The following is a 20,823-nucleotide window of genomic DNA, read 5'->3' on the forward strand; positions in this document are numbered from 1 at the left end:
TTTAATGAATTTTATTTTCCCCAAACACTCCGCATCATTATTACTACCTTATTAATATCTATTATAAATATGAATGTGAGCTTATAAATTTGAATGTTGTTTGTTTTTAACCTGTTAACGCCTTAATGGCTTAATGAAATATGGTACAAACGTACTTTATGGAATGGAAATGATTATAGGCTACCTTTTGTCCTAGTCAGTGAACATATCACGATCTCACGGACGAAGTCACGGGTAAAAGCTAGTATATTTATAATTACAGAAGAAACAGAAAATAAATTTTATCATTTAGGTCCACTAATGAATAAATAGGACAATGATTACGATTAATGATTGCTGTATATTTATTACTATAGTAAAAATACATATTATCAAATTTCTTATCACACCTACCACTTACATCATCCTAATGATGAAAAGGATGTACTGTAAAATATTAAACGAACTAGACGAGGTTAATAACCTTATTGCCAGTTTGCGCTTATCAAATTGTTGGATGAGGCAAGAACATTATCTTTTTTACCTCATCATTCAATAATTAGATGTACTAGTATGTACATATATGTGACTTACAAGTAAATATCTACTACACTTCACATCAACTCGGCTTCTAATTACTAATTTAATTAATTAGGTTTAAGTTTGCTGGGAAAGCCCTATCAAAAATCACAAGACTTTTAATGAGTGAAAATAGAATGGTAACCCAACCTGCATTATTGATTTACACTGGCGGAGCACCAATGAGAGATGGTAGATGAGAATGAAAGCATATCAGTTAGCCCTTCGTAATTAATTCCACAAGAATTAACCATAACTTAACTCACAGAACACTGATTTTTTTTATGCAACTTAGAATGGCAAACAAGCTGACGGTCCACCTGATGGAAAGTGGTAACCGTCGCCTATAAACATGAGCAGTACCATGGACGTAACAGAGTATACTGTTTCGCCCATGATACCACCCATGCGTTGCCATTCCTGAGGACTCAGGTGTTATTCCTCTGTACCCAGTAAATTCACGCCATATCCCACCCTTCAAACCGAAACATAGCCATGCAAACACAGCTGCTTCACGGTTTAAACACGAATGGGACAGAGGTACCCAAGCAATCGACTTTTGTACAAAGTCTCCCTCTGATTACACGTTGTTAGTACAAATAATGTCATAATTAAGAAACGAAGCCACATCGCAAACATTAGTGAATTCTACTTAGTTCCCTTGTGTTTATTAAAATGCACCTCAAAATGTACCAACAAATGCAGCTAGTTCAGTACCAGTACAATACGAGTAGCAGTTTAGGGTCGGAAACGCACGCGTAATACCTCTGGTATTGCAGGTGTTCATAGGCTACAGTAACCACTTACCATCAGATAGGCCGTATGCTTGTTTGCCACCTCAGTGGTATAAAAAAAAAGAAAACTCGTTGATTACTCAAAGAGTCAATCAAATCAGAAATAATAATTCCTTATTAATACCATAAATACGGTCGCTTTTCTGTTAGTATGTCATCATAACCAATGTTACAATGTTACAATATTTTCGATACATATTATTATTAAAAAAATATGTAAGCGAAAAAAAAAAATAAAGCCTGACCGCGATTGCCAAACCGCAAACGTGGTAACTACTGGTAAAACCCCCAAGGGGGAGGCTCAGTTCAGTACTGTTACGGAAGAAATAAAAATATATAAATAAAATATAAGTAATATATAAATAAATAAAATATAAAAGATGATGATTATTAGTCATTAATCATGTCTCTCTTCTCTCATGGCTCACTTCTGAAGTATTTCCTCAACCTCTCTGATGAATATTGGCGCCTGCCGCAAACATAACATTACTGTGTCATTATAAATATATTTTGCTGATAGAAAAGTGAGTCAAGTCGCTTACATTCTCTTATTTTAGGCGGTTTTTTTAATGGGTGATAATAGAATGGTAACCCCGCCTGCGCTAACGGTATACGCTGACGGAGCACCAGTGAAGGGTGATAAATGAGAACAAAAGGAAGACTTTGAACAAAAACCGTTTGTTTGGGTCCCTTTATCCCATTCGTGTTTCAACCGTAAAGCAGGCATTGAATATATAGGGTACATAGGTGTAATACCTTAGTCCGGAGGGAAAGGGATTCTTAGTAATGGAGATTGAGAATCCCATTGCTATATACTGCAATATACCCGACCTCCTCGCGATTCCCCCTGGAAACTATCATGATTAATTCCTGATTAATTCATCATGATTGGTTAACGGGCCTGTTTTTATCCTCATTGATCACCCTTTACTGGTGCCCCGCCAGCGTATCCCGTTAGCGCAGGTAGGGTTACTATTCCATTTTCTACCAATAAAAATAAAATACCTTAGTCCTCAGGAATGAGAACGCGTGGGAAGTATCATGGGTGAAACAGTGTACTTTGTTATAGCCATGGCTGCTCATGTTCATCATGTGTTTGACAGTCTAAGTTGCATAAAACAAAATATGATAAAGCAGCCAGTTAGGCCATCGTGATGAATAAACCTGTAATTCAACACGATGATTTTCAGGGAGGACCAAGTGGAAGTCGACCTGACAATGGTATAATTTTTTTTTAATGTGTGAAGATGAAATGGTAACCCTGCCTGCGCTATCGGTATACGCTGGCAGGCTACCAGTGAAGGATGACAGGTGAGGACGAATGACAGTGGTATATTCCCATCAATGGTAGTCAGCATTACTCATGTACGTATCAGCCTTAGACAATATAGATAGAGGATCGAGCCTCAAAAACGGGTCAACTTTTTGTCAGCTAATTGTCAAATTAGTTTTTTTATCAGTGTTCCATATACTTACGTACGCGACGTATCTTGACATATTATTTTATAAATAAAATGAATGTTAACGCATAATAAAATGCAGAAATTATAAGACAAAATAAATATAGAAGTTATAAAGGAATCACTCATAACTATTTATCACGCAAAATTGTATGAAAAAATTGACCCGTTTTCTTGAAACATTTGTATGGAGACACTATATATGCAATCTAAGGTATCAACATTATTACTTAGCGGTCAGGATACTGCTTTGCATAAAGGTTCAGTCTCGATACACAGTCGGGCCACTTTAGGAAACGAACATTTTTGAATTGGCTCAACTCTGGGTACCTACTCTAGGTTGTACCACCAAATGTTCATTGCCAGATTTCTCATAATACAAAGTAAATTGCTTGCAGACCAAATAATTGATGTTTTTGTAATTTAAATATAAAAATTACTTCTGAGACTTGTTTCTTTGCAAAAGAGTTATTTTGATATTGGAGTCTGTACTCGTAATAGGCAGTCCTATAAAAAACTGGTCAGTTCGAATCTAACCGATAATAAAAAAAATTGTACTAATATATTACAGTGTAGGTGTATACTGCTTCATTTTCTGGCTAATTCTACGATGACGCAATATGCCATTAACAAATCAATTCTAGAGAAGGTAGTCTTGCTGCCTGTCACGTAGGATTCAAATATATTCGACGAACTGTGACTATATTGAACGATAAGTTCACGACAAAAACAGCAGTCGACAAATATCTCTGACTGGGGGGAAAGGGATTGTTAGTAATGGAGACTGAGAATCCCATTGCTAGCAATATACCCAACCAGGTCGACCTCCTCGTGGTTCTCCCTGGAAACTATCATGGTTAATTCCTGATGAATTCATCATGATGGACTAACTGGCCTGTTTTCATTCTCATCTATCACCTTTCACTGGTGCTCCGTCAGTGTATCCCGTTAGCGCAGGCGGGGTTACCATACCATTTTCACCCATCAAAAAAAAAATGTCTCTGACTATCCCATCTGGGATTATAGTAGTGATCATATCCGTACTAGTATTATATCTTAATAGTTCATCTGAAAATGCATTTATTTGTTATATACGCTTTAACAATTTAATCAATCACTGTGAAATTTGGTGTGCACGTACTAAATGAGGAAGAGAAGGATATAGATAGAGTCCTTTTTATCCCGGTCAGTAAACATATTCCGTTTATTCTGTTCACGCAAACAAAGTCACGGATAATATTTTTTTTCTATTTTTTATAATTTTTTTTTTTTTTCTTTAAATAAAGGACAAATGCATGCATGCTTGATACAACTCACGATGGTAAGTGATTATCCTTTCCTATAAAAGCAATATTGGAGAAATAGAAGATGTGTTGTTGGTCTTTTAATAAAAAATATGCTCTTTTCTTGAAGGTTTCAATGTCTATTAAATGATTTTAGCATACTAAATGGTAAAGGTGAAAAAGTCTGTATTTATCTTAGTAAGTGGCGACAATATAGCAATATTTATACTGCGAGATAGATAAACAGAAATTCATGTACAAATTTATAAGCTCGAAAAGGATTTGGTGGCAGTTATAAACAAAATAAATTTTGATTACTACATTTCGATAATTAAGTGAATATTTAGCTGTTTAGGATCATGTGTTGTCACTAGATTAATTTAGTTACAATACATATGCCTTAAGGAACACAATTCCAATCTTGCTGATTCTCAACTTCGCATGATCCCGAGCTAATTTAAGAAATCAGTCCTGTAGAATAATATGGGTGAGATCTCAAGAAGTTGTCAAAATTGAGCGGCAGTAGTTACCGACTCATTCCTTACTTAACTGAGAACAAAGATGAATTACCGCCTTTAATGATAGCAGACGATTTGAATTTAGTGTAACTAGTTTTTGTCTCGTCTACGTGCTTGCATTTCCAGTTTGTTAGTTTGTACTTTGTACTATTGTACTTTGTCTATGGTCGTGACGCCATTGTTCAAATATTTTTCGAATTATTCATAACGTAATTACTTTATAAACAATGACGTCCAATTCGTACTATATGTTTAATACAAGTAATAAACTGTTCTACATTCTCGTACACAGTACGTATTGTATTAATTCGTCACAGATATCGTGCCATTTAATTGTTATGTAAACATATAAATTCTTCCATAATCGCAGGACTTTGACCGTTCTATTCCTTGAATAAACAAAGGAAAACGTATATACTGTATGCGTTTCATTGGTTTTCCCCACCGGAAGAATACAAACAATTTTAACCGCATTTTGAGTGGTTTTCCCCTTGATTTAGGTGCATAATTACTTGATCAAGTTCCAGAGTGGTCAAGTGTGTGTAACGTAACTGTGGTTGTTGTTGTTGTGTTATAATTTACATGTAATTTGACATCATTACAAGGTTATTGTATAAAAAAACAAAAACTTACTAGAACTTTTAGCTACTGGCTGTTTCTCTTATCGTGTGGTCCCGGCAAAGAATGGGCCACCTCTTCCTTTCTCGTAGGTGTCGTAAGAGACGCCTAAGGGAACTTAATAGTCGAGGAATGGGCAGCAGCGTCCCTCTTCAAATATCTATAATATCTAACTGCGGTTGCCAACCCGCAAGGCAACTACAGGCCAAACCCCCCAATAGAGGGAGATAATGGCTAAAATGATGATGATTTATTAGTTATATTTTTAAGACAAACATACAGCTTTAAAAAACACATAAAACACTTGTATAGTTAAACAATTAAATAATTCATTAGCCAATAAAGTTTTCACAGATACAGGTACTTAGTACAAATGAAGAAACACAAAAAAAATATAAAATTAAATTATTAATTATTATTATTAATTATTAAAATTAAAGCAATTTCAAAACTAAAGGTGAGGTAAAATAGAAAAACGTCACAGATTATATTGTAACCTTTAATTACACTTAGTGTATAAAAGTTTTTTATATTTTGACAATTTTGTATTTGTAATCAAAATGTCAAACTAAGTCTAGATAGGTATACCTTGTGAGTATAAATAAAAATTTTACATTAAATTTTTTTAAAGACTATCATATAGTCTACAATTGTTAATTTGTTTATATATATAGAAATACATATAGTATGACTCAAAACATTCAACTCCGGAGTCATCATTATTAACCTTTGTTTTCTATCAAAGTATTACATTCATGTACAGTTACATGTATGACAGATATCGAAAACATTAGCCATACGTACAACTATGAACATAACCATATCACCTTAGATTATATAGATAGAATGTCTCCATACAAATACTTCGAGAAAAGCAGGTCAACTTTTTCATATAAATAGTTATGAGTGATTTTTTTATAACTTCTATATTTACGTTTTATAATTTTTGCATCTTTTTTACGCCTAAAAACTCATTTAATTAATAATTAAATATAGATACATCAAGATACATTATGTGCGTAAGTATATAGAACACTGATAAAAAACGAATCAGCTAATATGACAATTAGCTGACAAAAAGTTTACCCGTTTTTTGAGACTCGACGCTCTATCTATTTAATAAGGTGTATCATTTACCTACCTACTTAAAACTGTTTATAAGTAGTAGTACTTGATGCTCTATCTACAAGTATATAATCTAAGATTACCACATAATGAATTAAGACAGAAATTTCATAAATCGAAAATTTAAAAACAACAAGAAATACATGTATATTATAAACATGCCTACACGCTAGCTTATACTAGCTAATAATTTAAGATTATTTGAAAAAATTAACAAAAATTAGTGAATTTTAACTAAAGTTGAGAAAACATAATTATGATCTCCGATATTGAATGGTCCAAGTTGCATGGTATGAATGAATTTTCATTTTCTCACTAACATTAGTAAAACTACGAAAGTATTTCACAGATAATTATAAATTAATTTTTTCTCTAATGACAATAAAAATATTTTATATTTTCAATGATAAAACAACATCGAGTTTTGATATCATGACCCCAACAAGTATATCACAAAAAAGGATTTTGTCACACATTGATTAAAAATGTTTATAATTACAATTACATATTAACAAAATTAAATTATCACATACAAATCCATTAATTTTCATTCAATATACACCCAATATTAAATAATAGGAAGGTACCAATATTTTCGTGAATACTGTTCTGTAAATTACATCTCACTTCATTTTCACTTTCACTCCATCTAATTTTCATATTCTGTAAACTTCGCCAATAACAAATTAATTGAATACAGAAAACTAAAGTGAGTTAGATGGTTGAATAAGTCGAAGTATCAATTTATATATAAATAAATTCGATCTTTTTCGACATTAAACCACGTGCAAATTATTCGCATGTCTACTAGTGGTATTCGAGTTTTACTTTACAGAATAGCATTACAAGAAAATATATCAACTATTAGAAAAAACTAAATATATATAATTAAGTAGGTAACTAGACATGGGTAATATCTGTACCCAACCAATATCTATACATTGAGTTCCTCTCGACATTAATGGAGGAAAAAGTCGCTTAATTAAAAAAATTTCAATACCGCACAAATTGATCGGATATTCATATTCATTATATTTCAATATTATATATTTGATAACAGATACTTAATATATTCATTGTTGGGCCAATATATAGATATTGTAATCAATATATATATATATATATATATATATATATATATATATATATATATATATATATATATATATATATATATATATATATTCATAACAATAAATAATATATAAATATTACTCACTCCTAGTAGATACAACTATAAAATCAGTAAAATAATGATATTTACATAAAATTACTAAAGCTTTGTTTGTTAAATCAAAGCCAATTACAGAATAATTCACATTATACTGTACTTATAATTTCTTCTTTGTTGATATATTAACTAGCTTTTGTCCACGACTTCGTACGCGCGACTGCAATAAATAATAGCCTATATCCTTCTTCATCCCAAATAGTACTTATATATTAAATTTTATTATGATTGGTTGAGTCAATCAGGCACCAAATGATAACAAACAATTTTTTTAAAACAAACACAATTAATTTAGTAAATTCACAACTATAATATTAGTAAGGATTTTACTGTAATACAATATAAATAACAATATATTTCTAGAATAATATTTTGTAATTACTTTCAAATTGTCACTCCATCTTGTGCCCTTACAGCGCACTAAATGCACATAAAATCTCTCACAATAATTCGATCACTTGGTTTATAAACTCAGTAAATATCTTTCCACATTAATATAGTTTATAATAATTTTACGCATACATAATAATTTTAAGTATTATCAACTTTATCGTGAACAATAATAAAGTACCATATGTTATGATAAGTCCATTTACACTAGACTAGAACTCGAAAAATTTCACCACTTCACTACAAGAACGGACACAATTTATCATTATATATCTCACACTTTAAGGGCTAATACATAATTAATAAATTATATAAATATAAAAGAATAGTTTTAAATACTATAAATGATATTTAGCGAAGTGAGAATTTTGCGACTTTTTGTGTGTTTTTATTGAAAAAAATGGAATAAACATTACCTGGGTTGTCTACAAAAAACGGCTGCTTTCTGCATAACTAACTTTAAATTTTTTTTGTAATGTAACGCTTTATATATTAAACTTCTTGAAATAGTTTTTAAAACTGTTATTTTTATACATGACTTATATAATTTATATTAAAGTAAAAACGAGAATTTAATGAACTTACTATGTTTGTTCTTACTGACAAATATTTTGACTTCATTCGAAAATTCTTCAAAGAACGATGAAATTAATTAATATAATAATATATACATTTAATTTCATTTAATGTGTAAAATACTCTGCAAAATTGCATTTCATTCATTTCCACACTTTATCTATGTATTGAATGAAATCTACGTTTTCAAATTTTATTTATAGATATATTGAATTTGTGTGTTGCCATACTTTCATTTTAAAACTACATACTTTAAATGTGAAAAAGATATAGTTTATAATATAGATTAAAGTTTACATTTTATTTAAATTTATTCAATATCATACCTGTACATGTAAAAAAATGTCTATTTACCTGAATTAAATAAATAAATAATGAAATAAAAAGAAATAATAAAAGTATGTATCTTTAAACAATAACTATTGTAATTGATAATAAATTATGCCTATTTATATCGCCTATACTCATGTATTTACTAATATTATATTAAATTACATAAAATTATATTAAATTTACTGTATCTGTAAGTAAATGAATGTGATCGTGCAGCGCCTAATGAAAACCGCATAGAGTTAATGCATTAATTGGACCTTAGAATGATTCTATTATAATTTAGCATAATAAACAAATAAAAAAAAACTATCGAATCCAAAATTAGTCTGGCAACACCGAAGACAAACGTGAGTAGAGCCAATATAAATTTATTTATAATACAAGCAATATTGGTCAACTTAGCCCTTAATTCAATCGGTACCTCACATTATCATTCTGGCAGTGGGTTAGGTTACTTCATTCACTCGCCGGTGTTGGTAACGTCTCCCCGCAGTCGAGGGGTTTTGGTTCTGGAGCGAGTTTAGGGGCAGACGCGCCCCGAAGTTTGGCTGAACTCAGTTCATTGCTTTGCACCCAGAGTTCCAACTAAAAATTGAAATTTAATTCTATATCAAAACCAGAAATGTGAATTTAAATAACTTTGTAAATATTTAATGCTGCTGGAAATGGTAAATAACTTAATAGCCACCTGAATAGAAAATGGTAATCGTCGCCTAAAAATACGAATTGACATTATAGAATACTGAGTAATTAATCCGGAATGGCAGCGTATGAAGTGTTGCCATTCCGGAAAATTAAGAAACGTCTCAATACCCTGTAATTTCACTGCTATATCTCACCCTTCAAACCGATATACGACTCTCAGAGAATTGACAAAAATAGAACTACATATTAGTACATATTTTGTAATTCTATTTAATACAAAACTCGGTTAATTTAGGTTACAACGTCTTAGGTAACCAAAAATTATGTTAATGATGTGCGTTTGCGTTTTGATGATGAACGGGTGATGATGACGATGGTGAATAAATACACCTAGTATTTGAAGCGGTTTAACTAGGGTAAATAAAAAAATAATAATTTTGAAGCGTTGATGTAATATAAATTTGATGTAATGCGTAGAAGTTTTATAAAATCGAAGCATGTAGTAATTTGAAATTATATTTGGATTGTCTATCCCTTTCAAAATACTTATCATTATCACAACCAATCCATCGTTTAGTCATCATTTCAATCATTATCTGTCAACTGCTGAACATAAACCTCCCCCATAGACTGCCATAAGATCCTGAGCCACCTGCATTCACTGACTCCATTGTCCAATGCTACACATATATGCCCCCCACCACACACTGCTTGCCTGCAAAGTTTACTCCACAGGCTTTAGACTTAGGCTTGACTTCTCAGAATCGTCTCCGTATTGCAAGATATATACTAATATGTAATCAGATTTTAAGATTCTTTTTGTTTAACAGTTAAGATCATTTAGTTCCCTGGGGCCCTATCTTAGCTATTTAATGAGCGGCTGACAGTGAGAGTAGAGTAAACATTGTTTAAAAGAAAATTTAAAGATTTGTTACAACACAAAGCATGTGGTTATCGAAGCGAATATGCATCCATATCCACTATTGGATACAGATTATGGAATATATGTTTGTTAAGAAGTTGTGGAATAACAATTTAGGGAGTATTTTTAAGGTGATATGCATATTTCTTTAAATCGTATTAGATTATGTACATATTTATACTTAACGATAGAAGTTGAGGTATGACAAGGATAGATCAGATAACAAGGTCGTAACTAGACCCAAATTTATGGTAGGGCAAAAGAACTTTTTGGTAGGCCATAATTAACTTCGAAAAAGCAAATCTATCTAATTTTCTTAGGGTCTTTCAGTTTAAGGTAGAGCATTGCCCCTCAATGCCCCCCCCCCCCCCATTTACGGTCATGTCAAGTAAGCAATAAGCAAGTGGCAATATGAGGTTTTTTTTCTTCGATACGATGAAATTAGTATAATACAATTCTTTATTTGCCTACCTCTGGAGGCATCTTCTCTATCGGCGGATGGCAAGTGCCTGAGCAATGCAGCTGCAACAGCAACTCCACTATAGCCGAAGCTGACGTGTCTATGATCCTCTGCCGGCACACCGCCACCGCGTGCACGAATCCACCGGGACCGATAAACTCGTGTTCCATGAATAACGTCTTCTCATCCCAGTATATTACCTGGAATTCATATTTATTTCCTCATGATCCTCAAAATTTATAAAAAAAAGAAACTGATCTGTTCAACTGAAAGATATACGCCATCCGAGTGTTTGTACAGGGGTTCCTTGTCATCCTCATCACAACAAGCAGTCTACTGCAATCAAATGCTGGACATAGGATCGTCCCAAGACACACCACTGAGCATAATCTTCGGCTCTTCATTTCCAGTTATTACCTATATCCCTACATACATCCTCGCTCCACCTAACCGCAAGCCATCCCAGAGTAGTGTAGGATATGACATTATAATATAAGGAACCCCATAAAGCATAAGCTATATATATTAATATTAGAAGTAATAAAAACAGATCGAAATTGACCCTCTCTTATGAGATTTGTCTAAATGTTTTTAATAATTGTTTTATTTCGTTTCTTTTTTACAGCTTAGAATGACAAACAAGCTAACGGCTCGTCTGATGGAAAGTACTAACAATCGCATATAGACATGAAAATAATGACATCATTGACATAACAGAGTATACTGTTCCGCTCATGATACCCGCCATCCGTTACCATTCCTAATGACTAAAGTGTTATACCTCTATACTTAGTAAGCCATAACCCACCCCTCAAACCGAAACACAGCCATGTAAACACAACTGCTTCAAGGTAGAAATATAAATGGGACAGAGGGGTACCTTTGTACAAAAATCGTTGGCTTGCCCAAGCAAGTCTCCCAAGCAAGTCTGGTTGATTTATATTTCTTCATTTGCTTATATCAATTGGTAAGAGCAGAATAAAAAGTAGATGTGAGGTTTGCATAGAGCTCCCTTCCTATAAACTTAATTTGCTATGATTTCGCTGTAAATATTTAACTAACCTTAGAAGTAATTGTGAATCTAGTGAACGGTTTCAGGTACCGCCTGTACCGGATGGTGGAGGCGGCCTGCGCTAAAGCACCCCCTGCCGCCTTAATGTTAAGGAACAGTCCCGTACGCTCGTAGAAGTCCGCCCGAGCGAAGTCCAGCTCGCGGAGATACCGAGCATTATTCATATGGTATAACAGTGTATCTACATCGTTGAGCAGACACCAACCTGGTGAAATTGGAGAGAAGGGATTGTTAGTAATAGGGAGGTTAATCCTCGTTGCTATCAATATACCCTATCAGGTCGACCTCCACGCAGTTCCCCCTGGAAACTATCGTGACTAATTTATCATTGAATTTGACACGATGGGCTAACTGACCTGCCTTTCATCCTCACCAATCATCCCTCACTGGTGCCCGACCAGTATATACCGATAACGCAGATGGGGTTACCATTTCATTATCATTCCTTAAAAAAATACCTGATGAAATTAAATAACTATAAATATGAAAGATAGTCGTGTAGTCCCTGCATAAGAAGGTCACCACCCCTTCCTTGCCCGTAGGTGTTGTAAGATGCGATTAAGGGAACTTAATGGTCAAGGGATGCGCATGGGGATGATGAGGCAGCAGCGTCCCTCTTAAAGCATCTCCAAAGCCTAACCGTGGTTGTCAACCCGCCTGCCAAGCGTGGCAACATCTGGCAAAATCCCCCAATAAGAGAGCTATGTTCGGCACTGGACAATTAACGGCTAACGGCGAATTCAGGTCAACTGGCTCATGGTAACGAATTAACGACGATAATTTCAAGGGCGAACCGCGTAGAGGACGATCTAACGGGGGTTAACAACGACCCCATGGTTAGCCAACAATGGAATCGTTGCTAACAATCCCTTTCTCCAGGGAAACATTTTTATTGAATGAAAATTAAACGATCCATGAAATCAAGTCAGTTGGCCTATGATGACGAATTCACTAGAAATTAACCACAATTCTTTCTTGAGGAAATCAAGGTCAGCAGCCCTATTGCTAGCAATATAGGGTATATTGCTAGCAATAGGGCTGATCAGGTCGATCTCAGCGTGGAGGTTAGTATAGTGGTTAATTCCTGATAAATTCGTCAAGATCAGCAAACTGACCTGACTTCGTCTTCATCTGTCAACACTTTTCTTGTTTCCCCAGCAAGGGCGGAGTTTTCATTTTATGTTACATCTCGTTAAAATTACTAACAATTCCTTCCTCCTATCAGACATATACGGGTAAACCCATATCACAAACCCATATAAAGACAATATTAATAATTTAATAAATAAAACTTACAATTAACTTTCGTGGTGTCCAGTATGCAAACTTTCTTCTTGAAGTACCTTGCTTTGGCAACAGTATACATCATTCTAGCGAAGTAAGCTACATCTATGGTTCCGTACAATATCAGCGCTCCAGCAGCCACCACTGAAACCCATCCTGGCATGCAAACCGTCCACATCTTCCCTGGAAATGACAAGAAAATCAACTGTTTTAGAAGACTTAAACACCCCAATAAACTCCAGGGAAAGGAGACATAACACTTAAGCCTTCAGGAATTGCAACGCGTAAATCTTATCATAGGCATCACAGTATATTTTTGTGATGTCCATGGTACTATCATTTGCGTATTTAAGATTATACTCCAGGAAGGACCTGACCGCCTAAAAAGATGCCTATGTGTTCTCAGACATGTCTTTACGCATAGCTAAAATGCTCCAGTCCACATTAAGAGTAAATACGTTCTACCAGGTCTCCCCTTAAATACGTCTACACGTGTCGTTCAAGTCTGTAGGCATATTTATTTTACAATAGGTGAAAATGCGATGGTAACTCCACACCAGTGACTATAAGTGAAGATAAAACCTGGTCAGTTCCATCCATCGTAACGAATTCAAACTAAACCGACCACGATATTTTGCAAAAGCAACCGCGTAAAGATCGACGAGATGTCTTGCTATATAGGATATCTATATTTATATATTGGATATATACATAGATATATATCCTTTTAGACTCCATTACTAACAATCCCTTTCTCCCTAATATAGGTAGTACTCGCACGTTAAAATCATTGGAACCGCAGTCCACTTGTTTTTTTTTTATTTAGACGTAATTGCAACATGTATAAGGAAAAATAATCAAATAAATATTGTGAACATATATAAAAAATAAAAATATTACAAACCATTTAGGATATGTTTTTATGATATTTAGAATGGCACACAGGCTGACGCCCTTTAGTCTGCATTACTGACAATTCCTTTCCTACCACTTACCACTATACTTCACGTCAGCTTGTTTGACATTCTAAGTTACACAAATAAAACCTACTTGTTTAATGATCGTGAGAGGGGGGGGGGTGTTAGTCACATGGAGGTTAGTACTCATTGTTAGCAATATATCCTTTCTGGTCTGTATCGTACAACCCGCTACAAACTAAAGTTTCATCCCAATCATCTGGATGAGTAGCGGTCTTCCTCCGTGCGTTTTTCAAGGCACTTTCTCCCACGCGCAACCATTCTTTGGAATCAACTTCCAGCAGCAGTATTTCCGAATCGATACGACAACATAACCATCAAGAAAAGAGTATATTCCTTTTTAAAAGGCCGGCAGCACACCTGCAATGCCGCTGGTGTTGTGGGTGATCATGGGTAGCGGTAGTCACTTACCATCAGGTGAGCCGCATGCTCGTTTGCCCCCTGTGTTATAAAAAAAAAGAAATGGTCCACTCGCAGTTCATAACCATTGTGATTTATTTCAAATGAATTTGTATGAACGGCTGACTTGACTCTAACCTCATCTATCAGCCTTCGTTGGGACCCTACCAGCGCTTACCGATAGCGCAAGTTACCATTTTTATTCAATTTAATTATCTTACATTCTTTTCGATTTAAAAATACCTATTATAATCAGATAGTGTCGTATTCTATTTCTGAGGGCTCTCCCTCAAGAGATCAATAACATCTGATACAAGCGTGCATGGATGAGACGAGTTAGGAAAGTGGATGAAGAAAAGTTGTATGTAAGGATAGTGGCCCTTCAAGCGGTTCTTCCTGCCCACCAAAACAGAACTTCATGGGAAAAAAATAGTTTGAATAGCTTAAATGTTTTAAGAGCGTCTAAAAAATGTGCCGTGTGGTCGCGTGATGTGTGGTTTTTAAAGACGACTAAGAAAGCGTTAATGGTCGAAATTTGGGCGGCAGCGTCCCTCTTAAAACATCACCAACCCTAACTATGGTTGCCAACTCGCTTGCCATGCGTGGCAACTACTGGAAAACCCCCACTTATGGTGGAGGGTTAGATTATCTAGATAGAGCATCGAGCCTCAAAAATCGAGCATCTTTTTTCGATCTCTCAATCGATCAGCTAACTCGTTTTTTTATGTGTTCTATATACTTACGCATACAATGTACCTTGACATATTTTTTAATAAATATAACTAAAATTTATGCTTTAAAAATATGCAGAAATGATAAGACAAAATAAATATAGAAGTTATAAAGGAATCACTCAACTATTTATCACGTAAAATTGTATGAAAAAGTTGACCCGTTTTTCTCGAAGCATTTCTATGGAGAAACTATCTATATAATCTATGGGTGAAGGCTTATGTTTAGTAGTAGGCAATTAACTGCTGATATGGGGGGAAAGGGATTGTTAGCAATGGAGTTCGACATTGCTAGCAATCTAAACCCTATCAGGTCGACCTCCACGTGGTTCCCCCTGGAAACCATCGTGAACAATTCTTGTTGAATTCGTCACGATGGGCTAACTGACCTACTTCATCCTCACCTATCATTCTTCACTGGTGCCCCGCCGATGTATACCAATAGCGCGGGTGGGGTTACCATTCCATTATCACCCATTAAAAAAAAAACTGCTGACATGATGATGATATTCAATATATTTTAAGTCCACTCTGTGTAACGTGGAAACGTGTTGGACCACGTTTATTTCTACGAAACCGCCATAAACACGACACCAATAGTAATTAAATACACATAACCATAGATGTTCACGCGCCATGGTGTCGTCCTGTTGACGCAAGAGAAACCCAATAACAGTAAACTAAATTGGAAAAGATGTTGATAAGGTATGTGATGATTACAAGTTTCATTGAATCAATACGAGCAAACTGTACAATATCTCTAACTAGCGATGCGCCCCGGCTTGCCACGGGTAGATAGCTAAAAATTTAAATTAGATCGTATACAGCTCGTGTTACTCGCTCGTAATCTGGGGGCCTACCATGAAATGTTTTCCGAAATTTCGGAGCCAAACGAAATAGAAGTTTGATGTTAAAATTACATAATACATGCCGTTTGGAAATATTACAAAATGTTAAAATATTGTTCCTTTTGACTTTTGTAATAGGGTGTATGACGAACGAAATGTTAAACTCCATTTATTGGTCCGATTTTGGTATAAACAAAAACACGAAATTGAGTCCGAAATTTCATTTCATGGTAGACCCGCTGGTTATCTGTAGGTGAAAGAATTTTTAAAATTCGTTAAGCATTTTTTGAGTGTTTCCAATACAAACAAAATAAAATTATATACTTTCCGTTTTTAATATTACTTAAGATATACGAGACTATATCTGTACATTGATGGCATGTTTTATTTAGTGCCTGATAGTATAATGTTAGCAAATAGTTTCAATATTGTATATAAAAATATTAAATACCATATTACGACCTTTTTTTTTCTATGGTATGTCATTGGTAAAGAATTAGGGAGTCATTGCAAAATTTCAGTTTTAATCAATTTCAAAAAGAATGAGTTTCTTATTTTTTTTATATATATTTCGTCATACTCGTAGAATACTGACGGATCTGACAAAGGTTAAATATATTATATATATATCCGTCAATATTCTACTACTATAACGATTTATATCACGCCGATTTTGATATTATTTTTTTTATCGAAAGAGTTTACTCCGTGCCTTAATAATTAGAAGATTAAAGTCATTTTTTGTAGTATATTAGAAATTATTGTACCTAAGGTTGGCAACATTTGAAAATGTAATGAAGCTCTCTGTCATGGCGTCCTTCAATTAAAGTGCATATTCATTTTATAAGCAGTTTTTTTTTTTTTATTATAAAGAAAAGTTATTTAAGCGTGCAAAGCACATCTAATGTTTTACAACATTATATTTTTTAACAAAAATTTTTAACTGCAACGTCGTCCACGTCATTTGGATATATTATTGACCAGGACACATATAATAATAAAAAAGTAACATACATAGTGTATGTAAGTGAATAATGATTAGTTGAACAGTTAAGGTCCTAAAAGATAACAAACAAACTTACTTTCATAGATGGGCAGAATTGTTAGTAATCTATCCAGCGTTTCCATCACTAACTATAACCCTGTCAGGTCGACCACCACGCAGTCCTCCTGGAAACTAACACGTTTTATTTCTGATGAATTAGTCGCGATAAACCAACTGCCTTGCCCTGGTCCTAATCTATCATCCCTCACTGACACCCCAGCAGCGTAAACCAATAACGCAGACGTTTATCATTCCATTTAAGTACGTTAAAAATTTACTTTTCCATTTTTTTTTTAATGGGTGATAATAGAATGGTAATCCCGCCCGCCCTATCGGTATACGTTGACGAGGCACCTGTGAGGGATGACAGGTGACGATAAAAGCAGGTCAGTTAGCCCATCGTGACGAATTCCACTAGAATTAACCACGATTGTTTCCAGGGGGAACCGCGTGGAGGTCGACCTTATAGGGTGTATTGCTAGCAAAGAGTCCGTTAGACCTCATTACTAACAATCCCTTTTCCCCATTTATAATTTCAGCACATAGGTTTTTAAACATATTACACGTGTATTAACAAAATTGTTCCCAAATGCGGAAGTATGTAATATAGGACTGTAAAAGATAATCAAGTGTTTCTAATTTATTATTATGATTTGTATTGATAATTGATACCACTTTAGAGGTCACATCTAAGTATAATTATAACACGTGTTTAGTGATAATTATTAATTAATGATATCATAATAGATATAATTAAATTTAATCATGACATCGCAAATAATCTGCGTACTTTGGTAAGCATTAATAAAAATAAATTGTATTTCATATATATCGCGACAGATAGTCCAAAACTCTTTTATTGCATTATCAGGAATTACCTTATTATTCGTGGGCATATTTTTTTTAATGCGTGAGAATGGAATGGTAACCCTGCCTGCGCTATCGGTATAAACAGGCGGGGCAGCACTGAGAGATGATATGTGAGGATAAATGCAGATCAGCTGGCTTATCGTGACGAATTCTACGAGAATTAACCATAATGTTTTTTAGTGGGAACCGCGCGGAGGTCGACCTTATAATGTATATTGCTAGCAATAGAGCTAACATACCCCATTACTAACAATATACAAACATATAACAATGTTATATATTATGTTTGTATATATACAAAATATAATGTTAACCACAATTCATTTTAAACATAATGTACAAAGGCGAGCTTATCTCTAATAAGAGATTTCTTCCAGCAAATCTTTTCATGTAAATTGTATGTTATTTTGTTCTAAAAAAAAAACTACCCAAATATTTCAACCGTGACAAAACTTTGTATAGAACATAAAAGCAAACCCTTTCGATCGTAAAATAACCACAAAATCGAAATAACATTGTCGAATATATTGCATCAAGTACATAAAAAATACCTACAGAAGAATTGTGAAACTTTTTATTTAAATCAATTAAAAAATTTACTTAATAATTCAATCTTTACTCTTAGTCATTCTAATATGAAATATGCAATTTCGGAGTTCGAAATTAGGAGATTTATATCCATTTGTACACCCTATTTATTAATCCTATTAATATCATAAATGCTAAAGGTTACGATGGATGGATAGATGAATGTTTGTTACTCTTTCACGCAAAAACTACTCAACGGTTTTGAACGATATTTCGTACACGGGTAGGTTATATCCTAACTTAGCACAGGATATTTTATACACTGACTCACGCGTGTTAAGCCACGAGATATAGCTAGTTTTATAAAAGCGAGTTTGTAACAGTGGATATAGTTAATTGCACATACATAAAAAAAATCAGACTATGGATATTTTATCACAAATGGAAATAAAATACACAAAATTTGTAATTTTTTTAAAGTTTTTATATTCTAATATTAAAATTAAAATTATTATTACCTATATCTATTTTTTTTTGTTTTTTTATTATTCGATTCCCATTCAATTTCACTGGTAGAAAATTTCTTCAAAAAGATGCTAATGATTAAAAAAAAAACTATAATTTATAACATTATCTAAATAGACAATTGTATATTATGTATTCATTCACCTAATTACTTACTTGAAATCACCTCCGACCTCCCAACCGGCTGTCACTCTCAGAAGTACAAATTACAACGATGATTTGTCAAATTCAATTATCAATTTCATCACAAATTAAATCTCGAGTAAACAAAAAAAAATTAAAACCATATAGAAATTTAAATGAAGATAAATATAATATTTTTTAATAGAAAGCAAGTAAAATAACTCCAGGGTGTCTGGTCAAGTGAATTTCATCGAGTATCAGATAGAAACGTCAGACGTGCTGCGCGCGCAATTAATCAATAGAAAATGAGGCAATGAGGCTTGTTTTCAGTTACATTTTCGACTCGTTATCAGTCAGTCAATGAAAATCATTATCACATGTTATTAAATATTATTCTTAAAATGTTTATCTTGCTTGGACCTGTTCATTATTGATTACGATCATTAGAATATTGTGAATGTGAACATTGACCGTCACAGTCCAAACTGCGTGCCATTTATTTTATCAATATGATGACTAACGGGTGGAATTACAACATGACTCTCATTAATATGTAGTTGTAGGCCCATATTGAACTTCCGATGGCAAATAAATTGTCGATCCACCTTATAAAATATAGACGTAGTGTAACGTACTATAGAATAACCGGTATTTTTAGTAACGTGGACTCCCAGTCCCATTTTTAGTAATGCATCCTGCCAGGTCGACCTCCACGTGAAACCATCGTGCTGAATTCCATGTGAATTCATTACGATGGTCTAACTGAGATACCTTTTCTTTCTCACTTACTATCTCTTACTGGTGGCCCGCGAGCGTATAGCGTTAGTACAGGCGGGGTTGCCACTTCATTATTAAAAAATCACCCATAGACATAGGTATTATAAAAAACACTGACGTCCAAAGTATTTCATAAGCATATATGGCCTGGCGCTAAACAAATTTTAGATCACCGCTACAGTGCTCTTAATGTACTGTCAGACATTGGAGCATAGTTAAAAATACCGCTCACACCCTAGAGTGGGCACCAGACAATTCTGGTGGGCACAGCTCACTCGAACTCTCTCCCTCTTTAAATACGTTATAGCGTCCCTTTTAACGTCGAAAGAAATTTGATGGCGGAAATGGAATGATAATCAATCATTTCGATGTCACCCGCGCTGGGTTCGATGTCTTTGTAGTGAACACTAGTTACCATATTTACCCTTCAAATTGAAATACAGCCATGCATTTCTGTTCACGGCATAGTAATGTATCAAATGTACAATTTTTTCTCTAGTATAATATTAGAAACTACTCATAAATCATTCACACGTTCACAAATTAATCTTTCACCAATCACGAATTGACCCTTTACTAATCATGGATTGACCCTTCACCAATCATGTATTGACCCTTTACCAATCACGAATTGGCCCATCATCAGTCACGAATCAACCGTTCGCTAATCACAAATCTACCCTTTACCCAATCACGAATCGACCGTTCAGTATGAATTGATCAATCACCAA

The 20,823-nt window shown here is 34.0% G+C and overlaps 1 protein-coding gene across 2 annotated transcripts; it reads right to left on the bottom strand.

Annotated features, from left to right (window-relative positions):
• Positions 1–5,716: 5,716 nt before the first annotated feature.
• LOC113519383 (protein THEM6-like) lies at positions 5,717–19,769 on the bottom strand. Of its 2 annotated transcripts, XM_026904444.3 has the most exons (6): positions 19,349–19,769; positions 17,307–17,401; positions 13,282–13,452; positions 11,976–12,190; positions 10,925–11,113; positions 5,717–9,471 (listed from the first exon to the last, which is right to left on the bottom strand). In XM_026904444.3, exons 2-6 carry the CDS (start codon positions 17,350–17,352, stop codon positions 9,343–9,345), a joined length of 750 nt encoding a protein of 249 aa, XP_026760245.2. In that variant the 5' UTR covers positions 17,353–17,401; positions 19,349–19,769; the 3' UTR covers positions 5,717–9,342. The 2 variants fall into 2 exon arrangements, with proteins under 2 accessions (XP_026760245.2, XP_026760246.1); XM_026904445.3 differs by lacking the exon at positions 17,307–17,401 and having other exon boundaries at positions 19,349–19,689.
• Positions 19,770–20,823: the final 1,054 nt, after the last annotated feature.

The sequence above is a fragment of the Galleria mellonella genome, unplaced genomic scaffold (assembly GCF_026898425.1).
Source record: "Galleria mellonella isolate WM207_F2 unplaced genomic scaffold, CSIRO_AGI_GalMel_v1 utg352, whole genome shotgun sequence".
In the NCBI taxonomy this organism is placed as follows: domain Eukaryota; kingdom Metazoa; phylum Arthropoda; class Insecta; order Lepidoptera; family Pyralidae; genus Galleria; species Galleria mellonella.